The following is a 12944-nucleotide window of genomic DNA, read 5'->3' on the forward strand; positions in this document are numbered from 1 at the left end:
AAGTGGAAAGCTTTGGTTGGATTCAGGGGCAGCTTATAGGCTATTTGGAAGGAGAGAGTTATCACCAGCCTGGTTTCGGTGCCTGGCTGAGGGATACGGTGCAGCAACTTTGCTGAAGTGAAGTCTGAGTCTGGTCAGGGCCTGGAAGGGAGACCTCCTGAGAGTCCACTCACTCATGCGCACAGACACACACACAAACACACACACACCCCTGATCTTAGAGAGCATGCATTCCCTTTCTTTACTTTACTTTCCTACAATTCAAATAAGCTGGATTTGTATTGCTTGATACTGGGAAGTTATTAAAGAAAAGGTCCACCAAAAATTGCACGTTCTTTGGTGTAATAACATGGGTCAAGTATTTGCTATCAAGCTGACAGAGTGAAACACAGAAGGCAGGATACATCTAGAAGAGCCAGGATACACCGACAGGCATCCAAGGTAAATCTCAGCCCTGGGCGGGAGTTCTGAAGATCTGCAGGGGGGAAATGAAGTATGACTGAGCAAGAGCAGCAAGAGAAAACAAATTCATGAGCAGGAGAATCATATCCAGGTCCCGAGTGGTAAGAGTGATCATATTACTGTGTTTGACACTAGCTGGGATAAAGTAGGTGGCAAATAGGTTCACATAATGAAACTTAGGAAGCCACTCTATGACATTACTCCAGGCTACAATCTTACTTGCCTAGAGAAATCAGGTCTCACATTCCCATTGTTTTATTTATTTATTTCAGGAAATTGCTATGCTGCTTCTCATTTTTAAAAATCCTAAAGCGGTTCACAAAGGAAGATCATACTAAAGACAATAAAACCAATCAATAAAACAATAAGACAGTAATAAAGCAATAAAAGATCTCATTAAAAAACCAAACATAGCTCGTCAGGAAAATGCTCAGGCAAATAAATATGACTTTGGTTGTCGGTGGAAACACCCTACGTGAGAGCATTCTGCATGGTAGGTGCCACTACAAATAAGGCCCCCCTCTGCATCATAACCAAGTGAACATCTGTAGGTCATAGTATAGTAAACAAAGCCTCCGCCACAGAACATAAAGACCAGGGTGCCCTAAATAAGAGGATGAGATCGCTTGACTTTATATGGGAGCAGAATCACTTGCATTCTGCTCTTCTACATCTTACACCAGAAGGGCATGTTTTCCCCCAGGATATTCAGTCCTTAAGTACTCCACGCATAATGTGATCTGCTTTCAAGTACATGCAGCAGTTAATTGCAAAACAAGATGTAAAAATGATACAGAGTTTAACCTAGAAGCCTTTCCCACTAAACCCAGATAACTGTAGCCTAAGATGAAGGAGAAGCCACTGGTTCCACGATTAATGCTGTGTGCCTGCCTGGATGCATGTTCAACATCACAAGCAAGGCCACCAGCATAGTGCCTCTCTCACTTATTCACACATTAGCGAATATGTGAGTAGGGTGTGTGTGTGTGTGTGAGAGAGAGAGAGAAAGAGAGAGACAGACAGACAGACAGACCACAGTTTCTCATTAATGAATTGCAATAAAAACAAGTTTGGGATTAGCTCAGATTAAGGACCTAACAACATAAGATGCCATTCACCCAAGTGGTAATCGTATAAATGGCCTTTAGAAAGGAAATAGCAGGTGTGGTGGGGCCTGATTCGGATCTGGGGGACAGGGAAGCTTTAATCCTCTAGTCCTTTTGTGGTCCCAATCCAGATGGGTGTCCTATGCATTGGAAGAAAAGCTCTCATTTACACAAATGGGAGCTTTCCTTCCTACACAAATACCAGGGACCACATCAGGGAGCAAAGTGTTAAACTTTCCTTACTCCTCATGCCAAGGTCCCAGTCTAGATTCTGTTTCCCTCCCTCCCTCCCACCCCACCACCACCACCACCACCTGACCTGCCATGCCAGCTATTTACATTTTAAAAGCCATTCATGCATTAGCTAACCATGCGAATCCCAACTTGTCTAGGTGGGCCCTAAAGTCTGGTTGCACGAGCAAAGTCATCATTGAAGCTAATGTTAGTTTCCTGAATGGAAAATTTTATTTGCTTGCTTATTTATAATTCATTTAAAAATAATAACCTTCCCATTAAACAAATATTGAAGGTAGCTTGCACACAATTCTAAAACAATTCACAAATTAACACACCATAATAATGCTGTGCCAAATGAACAAGCATTGTCATCACAGCAGATAAATTAAAATCAGGAGTAATTAAGATCCACCAAAGGATTTGGGAAACAACAACAAGAAGTGTTCTCCAGGTGAACATTTGTGGAGAAGGCAAGCCACGAAGCTAACATTTGGTATGCGTTAACCCTGGGTTTCTTCTACACTGGTTCTCACCAGAAGTATGGATGTTATCAAGACAATGCACATCACACACAATGCACACTAGAGTACAGACCAGCCTCCCCCAATCTGGTGTCCTCCAGATGTCTTGGACTGCAACTCCCAGCATTCCCATGCCATACTGGCAGGGAATGCTGGAAGTTACAGTCCAAGACATCTGGAGGGCACCAGGTTAGGGGAGGCTGATATAAGCTCTTTAGGTAGAAATCAGTGAGAATGGAAACCAACCAACGCTTTTTTAATCTGGGCACGAATGAAATCCCTCTGGTTTCAATGGAACTGAATTCCAAGTGTGCACAGTAGGGTGTCCAAATGACCAGTGCCTGCTCCAGGACCCTGGGCCAAAATACCTTCAATAGTCCCCCTCCTTCAGCAAATCAACCTTCTCACCTCCGCTGTCCCCCTCTGTTATTGGTCCTTATCCTCTTTCTCATAATTACTACCACTTGTTTGATTGACAGGCAGGGAGCCAGCGAGGAAATAGGCAGTGGCATCTACTGCTCCCCCTTCTCACCATCACCATTGTCTGGGCCAGAGCATGAGGCAGGTGAACGAGGCAGGTAAAGAGCAGGAGCAAGTCCAGGGGGCTCTTCAGTGGGCCCCTGCCGGGGTATGGGCCCTTGGCAGGTGCCTGACCATGTGTATTGGCCCCAGGAGCGTAGCCAAGTCATTTGTAGCGTTAGAAGGGCTTAGAAATCCATAATGCTTGCTTAAGTTCATTATTGGTGCAATTCCCTTGCTAGTAAGCCTCTGAGCATGTGAAGATGATTCAAAGGGCCGATAACAGCCTTCTCAGTGCATTCCTTGCTAATGAGGAGAAAGCCTTAGCAGGCCGTGCCTGAGAAGTGAAGCTCTGTGTTTATGCTGAGCTGCAGGCGGCTGTGCTTGAGAACCAAACACTTCTGGCCTATGCTGGGAATGGACGCTAGGGGGGCTTGCTAGTGTTGTGCTGCCTCATTGCTGACATGTATGGTATAAAACCCATTTGACCCCATGGCTTGTGGTTCAGAAGAGCTGGCTGATCCAACCATTGGGTATGCCCGTGTGCTGTAAGTTACCCAATAAAGTCTCCTTGTAAGTAAACCTTTGAATCTGATGTATCACTATCGTGGCACCTCTAACCTTAGAGTTCAGCAGCCACGGCCAGGGCAATACACCATGCCTACCCCTTGGTGCCAGCCTTGTGAATGACCTTGGGAGAAGTCACTTTTCTCCTTTTGTTTGTGCATGCTTGATTTGTCCCATGTGTAACTCTACTGGCTGCAACAGAATAAGGATATGGATAAATCTGACCATTTTGTGTTCTCTCCTCCCCCTGCCCCCCGCTGCTGCCTTTCTCTGCATCTCTCAGAGACAGAAGAGATAGGAGAGCTAAAAGCAGAGAGCCGAGCATTCCTAGCAATACACGAATGACAAGAAATGAAACAGAAAGAGAGTCTAATCTCACTGCAAATCATGATTATAGATTGCCTGCAGACTTCCATGGAGCTGGCGCCAGGCTCATAACTCACCGTTCCCTTCTCTACAGAAACCGACGATGTTTTAATCTCATTATAGCCCTGTTTATTAAATATGAATCATGCACTGTAAAGTTTGGAAATGAAAGCCTTAAAATTGATTGCCTATGAAGAATAAAAGATGAGCCACACAGCCTGGTTAGTTTCCTTATAGATTTCCCAATGCCTGATGGGTTACTTTGGAAAGATACTGAAGCGCAGATAAAATAGCCATCTACCCTCACTCTTGGGGAAGCTCAAAAGACTGGCAACCCTTAAAGAGATGAAGGTTTGGTTTTGTTTTTGTTTACTTTGAACCTGTGCCACAAAAGCTTTTATCTCATTAAGTTCGTCAACAGTTTCAGGTCTTATCCATTTATGAATTAGGATTCTTCCACCTTAGTTATTGATTACTCCATGATTGTTTTAAGAGGGTGTTCGTTCATTTTTAAGCTGCATGTTTCTGGAAGTAGAACTGTCAAGAGGGGGGAAAGTGGGTCCATTTTGGAACCAATAAATTCAGAGTGCTGATTATTACTTTAATTTCTTTGGTTACCCTTAAAATGTCTTAGGTGAACATCTTAAGAAAAATTAAAATTAAAGTATGAATGCCACAAACATTCCCAGGTTTTCTACACGAGGCTGTTAATCCACTGTATCTACTTTCAGTTTTGTTGCAGAATTGAGGTCCAAGCATTACATGAAGAGCGTTCCTTTCCTGCTTTTCCACTACATAACCTCTAGGTGAGACTGTAGCATAGTGGAATAGTGCAATTATACAAGTGGAAAAGGCATTTTCTTTCACTTTCACGAGTAATACTGCATTTCCCCTGCTCTAAAAAAACCTCTCCAAGAGTGCCGTTTAAACACAGAAGCGAAACTGGAGGATCATGCTGTCTTCTAAAGAACCCGTAAACAACCGTAAATAGGGAATGATGAACACACAATAAATGCCTGGTGTAGAAAAGCTCTGAGTAAACTGTGAAAAGCAAAACTATTCAAACTCAACCAGAGAGCCAAAAGTTTTCCTCAATAAAAGAAGGATTTTTGCTATCTTGAGCTGAGAGGGAGTCATCCAGGTAGCAATGGGTGGGGGAAAGGAAATGAAGTAGACTGTTCCCTCCCACATTATGGTAGAGTTGTCCTAATTAAAAGCATGGAAATGGTATCATATAGACATGTGTAAAAGCGGCCTGTGTGATATCATCAACAGAGATGGAGGAGAAATTTATTTATTTAATAGATTTATATACCTCTGAACGTATTTAAAAATATCTCTAAACAGTTTAAGCTGTTTGAGATGTTAAAAATATCTTTTTGTAGTTCAATTTAAGCATCTCTTGTGAAACACCTTGAGACTGAGCTACCTAAAGAAAAAAAGCATGTACACTATGCTGCATGCTTCACTTGAATGTATAGGATTTCATAGTCTAGATCATACTTACTTGTCCACGCCACATTGTTCAGGATCCTCTGCAGCTGGACTGCATTTATTTCCGGATACTAAAGCAGGGGAGAGAAAATGATAGAAAATCCAAGCTATGTGTGTCTCAGATTCCAAGCATTCTAATTGGGGGGTGGGGGCAGGTCACATTATCCTATCACCTGGAACCTTGATTTTGAAACATCCATCACATATGGAAGATAAAGCGCTTTTCATTGTGTGCACACAGTGCCTGCCGGCAGAGGGAGATATTTACCTATAAGCTCATCATGGAAATCATTCTAAAGACTTCTGGACTATTGTGAACGAGACAATGTGCTAGTGCACACTGTCTGATCACTCCCAGTGCAAGCAGAAGTGGCTAAACAAACCACAGGCCTTCCATCCACGGTTTGCTTATTGCGATGTGTGAACCAAGAACTCTGGCTTGTCTCTCCTCATTCAAGCCAGGGTCAAAACCCAAGAGTAAACCATGGCTTATGACTCTGGCTTGTCTGGGGAGAGACCAGCCAGAGTTCCTGGTTTCACACATCACAAATAAAAACCCAGGGACATGATCTAGCTGGAGCGATCAAGCAGAATTCTTTAGAATTCTGGGCTGGCATATAATGATGTGTGGATGAAGCCACTACCTGCATGTGAACCTTGCTATTGGTGTTTTATTATTATTTTGTCCCACCCTCCTTCCATGTCTTAGGCAATTATGCTAATATCCTGTTGGACATATGTGAAACTGCTTTGTACCAAATGAGACCATTCATTAGCCAATCTGATTCAATAGCTTCTCCAATGACAGGAGCAGCTGTCCAGAGTTCCAGGTAGGACTTTCCCAGCCTTACGTGGAGATACTGGGGATTGAACCTGGCACTTTCTGCTTGCACAGATTGTGCTCTGAGCTGTGGCAGCCCCTCTAAATATTATCCTGGATCCAGTGAATGCATCACACAATCAAGGAACAGTACCATTTTACAATGGGGAAGAATTGTAAAACTTATGGGATGTGATGATTGAATGCTCAACCATTTAATTAACAGCAGTGTGTCTTTCCTCTCATCAGTAACCACAACCCAACAAATGAGTGCCATGACCACAGCCAACATTTCCCAATTTTCTTCTGCGGGACAGTTTTCAATCACATTTCTGTTGCTAAGATTCAAAGTACATATTCAGAAGAAGTCCTTTTTTGGCTGTACCATTTCAGGATGCAGGTGGAAGAATCACATCTTTGAATGCTCCCACATGTTCTGCACTTAAGGAAAGTCTCTGCAGTTTGTGGAGAAAGCTAGGCTAGACCTTCTCCAGTTCTGGCTGCCACATTGTAAGAAGGATACAGACCAATTGGAATGTGTTCAGAAGAGGGCAATGAATATGGTCAAGGGCATAGAAAAGCTATAACGGGATCCATTTTGGTTGAACATTAGGAGTCAGTTTTTAACTGTAAGACCAGTTCATCAATGGGACCAATCACCCACTGTCCCTCGCTGAAGGTCTTCACATCCATCTGTTGAGAACGCTCTAGTTCTGGGTTCCCTGGACTGAGCAGGGGGTTGGATTAGATGGCCTTTCTCTTGCATGGCAGCTTTCCACAGGCAGGCATTCTTGATGTTGGTGAACATTCAAACATGTGTTTCACCATTTTGCCTTTGGCTATACCACATGGTCCTTCTGGACATGTAGTCTAGCTATAATTGCGGGATTCTGTTCTATGCACAACATCCTGGATTCCAGTGTTCATGCTTATTCCAAACATAGGGTGTTCTTTTTACCTACAAATCTTCTTTTACGTGAACTAACTTAAACAGGGCAGGTTTGTTATTTCCTTTGACAGAGACCAAATAGATAGATAGATAGATAGATAGATAGATAGATAGATAGATAGATAGATAGATAGATAGACACTCACTTCCACAAAGTACTTTGAGAAGAAATCTTCCCAGCCCTCATGTTTGTCGACTATTTCCTGAAGATGACAAAAACAAAATTAAAATTGACTACCCCCCAAAAAAAGAAGCAGGACCATACAGCTCTTCAGAATGGAACCAATATCACTCATGTCATATGTAAAGCTGCCTTCCCCAACCTGGTGCCTTCCAGATATTTTGGACTACAACTCCCAGCATTCCTGATCATTAGCCAGGCTGGTTGGTGCTGAGGAGCATTCTAATCCAAAACATCTGGAGGGCACCAGGTTAGGGAAGGCTGATGTAAGCTGCCTTAAGTGCCATTTTTTGGTAGAAAGGCGGAATACAAATCACAGAAAGTAAATAAGTAAATGTAAATGATTGCAGCATTATCAACAGGGATATCCAGCAGCACCACAGATTTAGTGACAGGAGAGGTCATTATACAGCTAACGTCCCCTCCTGGGAAGCCAATGGTGCCGCAGTTGTGCAACTGCTCCTCACCCGCCTTTGCTCCCTTTGCTGCCAGCCTGCATGCCCCCACAAATGTTGGCTCCGCATTAAGAGCAGAACTTGGTTTCCTGGAAGTCAACACATGGTCAGTGTAAATGGATTCTCTGCTCCCCTCTGACAGCTCAAAGACTGATATTACAACATTGGAAGGATAAACACTCACCTCCCATAATGCAATCGATTATAGACCTTACAACACTTTCAACATGTGAACAGGTGGCATATAGATGCCACCTGTGAATGGATAGTTATTTGGATATTTGGTCTGCTTTTGTGAAGTTTATGTATCGTTCTTAGGAAGCTGTATTTTCTCAAATATATATATATATATATATATATATATATATATATATATATATATTTTCAATGCCTATATATGAAATGTGTGTGAGTGAGAGAGAGAGAGACAGACAGACAGACCACACACATTTCATATGTAGGCATTGAAACTGATATATTCAAATCTATGTAGCCACAATGTTTTTTCATTTTTTTCTTGCTCTTTCTTTTGTTGACATTTTACAATAATAATAAATTATTATCTAGGCATCCCTCCTGATGTAGGAGTGAGCTATGCATCACTTTTTGAGATAGTTAAAGTATCACAAGATGATACTCCTTCTGCAGTTTCATTTAGTAAATATAGTAAATAAACCACTGATCACTAATATGCCACTTCTAATGTACAACATGTTTTTAAAAGTTCACAATATTCCACCACACAATCAAGTTGTGAGGTAAACAACTCTTTATTCCAGGTTGCAAATATGTGCAGAAAGAGGAGCAGAAGCCCAAGGCCACAAAAGACTTGCATTTGGGTTTCTGAGATGTCTCACTAAACATGGGAACACTTTGGCTCTCGTTTCCAAGATGCCCTGAGAATAAGCATCCACCTTGCAATAGGTGGCATTTAGCCTGCGAGATCTCAATCCTTTCCCCTGACATGCTAAACACCAGCTGCCAGGGCTCCATGCGAAGGAAATGTTTACTGCAAGTAAGTGAAGAAGTAAAAAAAAAAAAAAAATCTTCTGATGCCATTACTACATTAAAAGCTAATGCGAACTACACTTCCTCTTTCCTGCACCGCCTCTTTAAAAGCACCCAGCAGGGATTGCCTATCCCCACCCCACCCTGCCAATTTACATCCTGCCATGCAGGCCTTTAAGTGGGCCCTGAAGTTAGCTGACAATAAAAATCCATTTGCGAGCTTAGCTTGCCCTACACAGCTCATCGGTGCTGCCACCACAGACGCAGAGAAGAGCAGCAGAGAGAAGGAGCAGACAGAAGCCAGCAGCATAAAGCAAAGAGAAAGTCCAATGCCCTGTGGCCTCATTTCATCTCACCTTTGACAGGACGCTGCTTGAATCTCTGCCCAGTTCACTAAAATATAAAAAAAATACACACACACAATGAGAGAGAATGGAAGAACTGGTGCAATGAGGGGAGCCCCCCTGAAAAGCAGAATGCTCTTTGATTCAAGAATAATTGCTTGCCTGGACCAGCCTTGCCCAACCTGGCACCCCCCGGATGTGTTGGACTGCAAATCCCATCACCCCAGCCGCCATGGGCCGTGCTGGCTAGGGATGATGGGAGTTGTTGTCCAACACATCTGGAGGGTGCCAGGTTGGGCAAGGCTGGTCAGGATCATGGTTTAGTTAGTTAGTTAGTTAGTAAGTTCATTTCTATACTGCCCAGTAGGCAAAGGTCTACTCACACAAAATTGGTGGCTTCTACAGTTTACTCCTTTTATTTATTTTACCTTGATTGGAACAAGTCTACAAGAAGCTGATGCTTTGTTTGTTTACAATATTTATATTCTGCTCCACATCAAAGATCTCAGAGTGGTGAACAACAAGAGAAAAGAATAAAAACCCATAATTAAAACAAGTAATGGAGCAATCCTATGGCTGCTAGTTAGCGGCTAGACAGCCATAGGCTACATCGGTTCCCTGAGAACTGACTTTCTCTCCCTCCTGTGCTGCCTCGCAGGCAGCTCAGAACGGCCCCACGCTCCGCACTCGGAACAGGAGCACAGATCAGCGAAAACGGGGCATTCTGGGCGGCTTTCCAGGGCGGGGAAGGCGGAAATGCCAGTACGACACATCCTATGTGTCATCCGGTAGCCACCTCCCCTGCTCCTCCTTCCCACAGCTAGACAGCCAAAATCAGCTGTCTAGCCACAAATGCAGGGCAGCTGAAGCGCAGAGGGGACGATCCCCTCCGCACTTCTCCTGCCCTGCATTGGATAGGCGGTCACCCCCGAGTTTGGAGGTGGCCACCTATCCCCATAGGATTGTGCCCTAAAACATTTTAAAAGAACAGATTATTTTATGATGCTATAATAGCTATAGTTAAACTATGGAACTCACTTCCACAAGATGTAATGATGGCCACCAATTTGGATGGCTCTAAAAAGGAGATTGGACAATACCTGGAGGATAAGGCTATCAGTGGCTACTAGTCCTGATAGCTTTATGCTGTATCCAGTACCAGAGGCAGTATGCCTATATACACCAGTTGATGGGGAACATGGGTGGGAGGGTGCTGTTGTGCTCATGTCCTGCTTGTAGGTTTCCCATGGGCATCTGGTTGGCCACTGTGTGAAAAGAATGCTGGGCTAGATGGACTCTTGGTCTGATCCAGCAGGGATCTTCATATGTTCTTAGCTAGAAAGCTCTATCCACTTTTACAAAGTTGACAGACCTGTAGTGCCAGCCTTCCTCAACCTAGTGCCCTCCAGATGTTTTGGACTAGAACTGCCAGCATTCTGGACCACTGACTATGCTGGCTGAGGTTGATGGCAGTTGAAGTCCACAACCTCTGGAGAGCACCAGACTGGGGAAAGCACATTGTGGTCTGGGTTCCATGATGGCCTTTTTGTCCCTTTGGTTTGAAGATGTTGGCTGCAGTCCAGTACAACTGGTTTCACCAGACCATTGTTAGCTGGAAATGAAAGTCCTGGCAAAGGATCTTAACACAAGCCAGATGTGAGCCTTTCCATACCCCAACACTGTAACATCCTCAACACTTCTGGTGTCTCTAAGTTCAGCCCATTCAAGCCAAACCACCCCTCTTTCAAATGCAGGGCCAAATATATTACGCTACAGGACCGCTGCTTCTCCCAAAAACCCACTTTCAGTCAACACAGCCTCATGCCATAAAACGCCTGGCTTTAGGAACTGCATTTTAGGAGTGTGCAGATGTAGAGAGGAGTAGAGCACACCAGACACCAGCCCTTGTGAAAATAATGAACACCCGCACTGTGAGAGCTGGCAGGGTTCCTAACCATGTTGAAGGCTGCCTATGTGTATACACTTGCGCACATATCAGCATGCCCACAAATACACATACAGGGAGGAGAGGAGCGGCCAACTTCCACCGTACGCATGTTTATTTTATGCATGGAGGCTGAGCACTGTTGTGTGAACTGGGCTGATTTCCTGCTCAGCTCATGATTCCTCAGTGCCTGGAATGTCTGCTCTGGACCAGTGGCTGAAGGTGCTGAACCCATTTGGGGGATAAGGTTTAGCACCTTGGATAGTGCCTTTAGAACTTTGGCTGGTTGTAACTAAAGCCCAGAATACAAACTCTGCCCCTCTGGAACTGGAGTCGCCAGCTGCCCCTGCTTTGAACCCTCCAGCTCCATACATTAGGAGACAGAGCCTGAGGTCTCACAGGAGATGCTGACCCTGGGCCCTCCCTCCAGTGCCCCAGAGCCAACCCTGTCTGAATTGTTCTAGCACTCAGGTTTCTGTCTGTCCTTTCCTATCTGATCCCAGTACAGAGATGCTGGCAGAGTGGTCCCAGACTGCTAGCACCTGCTCTTTCCCCCCAGCCTCGCCACTGGCCTCAACAGGGAAATGCCCATCCTCAAACAGGAGCTCTTACATATCCTGCGTTCCTTCAGTAACATCTGGGGAGTCACATACCTTAAAGGGCAAGTAGGTGTTTTAGAAAAATTTACTCTATTACAGCTAGATGTATATTTTATTCATTCAGGGCAGGGGTGCTGCACCTCTTTTAGCACAAAGGCCAAATTCAGTTTGGGAGAAGCTCCCAAGGAGAACCCCTGCCAGTGGTGCGCAGGGCTGAAAGCAAAAGGGGTGAGGCGAAAAATACCCCAACTACTGGCATATCATAGTTTAAAACCCTTGCTGCCAGGTACTGAGCATTACGAGAGGCATTTCAACCTTTTAGAATGCAGGAAAAACTGCACAAAACCAGGCAACCACCAAACTATCGTGGGGGTGGGATCGTTGGAAGGGGGTGTGGCTATTTGGGGACTCAGGGGGCCACATTTGGCCCCGGGCCTTAGGCTGCTCACCCCCTGATTTAGGGCCATGGGTGGGCATGGTGCTTCACAGAGTGCAAGAGGTCATGTCTCCACCTGGAGTAGGCTACGCTCTAGAAGTCAACACAGAGGAAGCAGAGGGGAGGCAGCAGGGGTAGACATGGGAGCAAATATGGTTGCTTCCATTGCACATGATTAGGCTGAGTTTCAGCGGGGCATCGTGTTGGACCTCAACTCCCATCATCCCCAGCCAGCATGGCCAATGATGGGGCTTGCAGTCCTACACATCTGGGGGGCACCAAGTTGGGGAATTCTGATGTACCATGGCGATTATCACAACGCCAAACAGGAGCGCTTACTGCAGGCTGTGCTTCCTGGAGAAGACCCGCAAGAGGAACTCCGACTCCTGGTGAGGTTCCAAGGTGGAAGGGATGATGACGTAGACTCCGGGGGGGAGCCGGAAATCCTGAGTCACTTCACGGTCATTAAGAAAGACTGACCAGTTCAAAGCCTTATTCCAGGCGAAGAAGGCAGGGGGCAGTTTTTTATTACTGTCATAATACTGAAAAGAAAAGAAAAGAAAAGAAAAGGAACACAAGAGACCAGCTGAAAAACAAAATGGGGAAACTTGCAATGGTTTGGCACTGTCCAAAATAACTGTAAATAGTCCTTTGGAGGAAACGAATATGGTGATGTTTGTGCTCATCACAACGTCTGTGCACCTGTCATAACATTTGCCCCACTGTGCAAAAAAGCAAATGGGCTAAAGAAAAATATTTCTAAGGGCAAAACTAGATGTGATGGTAAATGCACCATGAGAAATCATGTTTGAGTTGTTGTTGTTTTAAATAATGGGTTAGTGTCCAACGTAGTCCCAGCACCAGCACCAATGACATGGCGCCAGCGCTAATGATGTTACGCTCATAACACCAACTCTTGCACAATATAACTAGGG

The 12944-nt window shown here is 44.6% G+C and overlaps 1 protein-coding gene across 1 annotated transcript in view; it reads right to left on the reverse strand.

Moving 5' to 3' along the window:
• The window catches only part of CAPN14 (calpain 14), a 73699-nt gene that overhangs the window by 14063 nt on the left and 46692 nt on the right, over positions 1–12944 (reverse strand). The window contains exons 12-16 of the mRNA XM_084832570.1: positions 12349–12551; positions 9042–9078; positions 7188–7244; positions 5286–5343; positions 405–475 (exon numbers count right to left, since the gene is read on the reverse strand). Coding sequence (XP_084688696.1) covers positions 405–475; positions 5286–5343; positions 7188–7244; positions 9042–9078; positions 12349–12551 — 426 coding nt within the window. The remainder of the gene's footprint in view (positions 1–404; positions 476–5285; positions 5344–7187; positions 7245–9041; positions 9079–12348; positions 12552–12944) is intronic.

This window comes from Heloderma suspectum, chromosome 1 (assembly GCF_057233095.1).
Source record: "Heloderma suspectum isolate Gila_16-S chromosome 1, 16-S_ref, whole genome shotgun sequence".
NCBI classification, from domain to species: Eukaryota; Metazoa; Chordata; class Lepidosauria; order Squamata; family Helodermatidae; genus Heloderma; species Heloderma suspectum.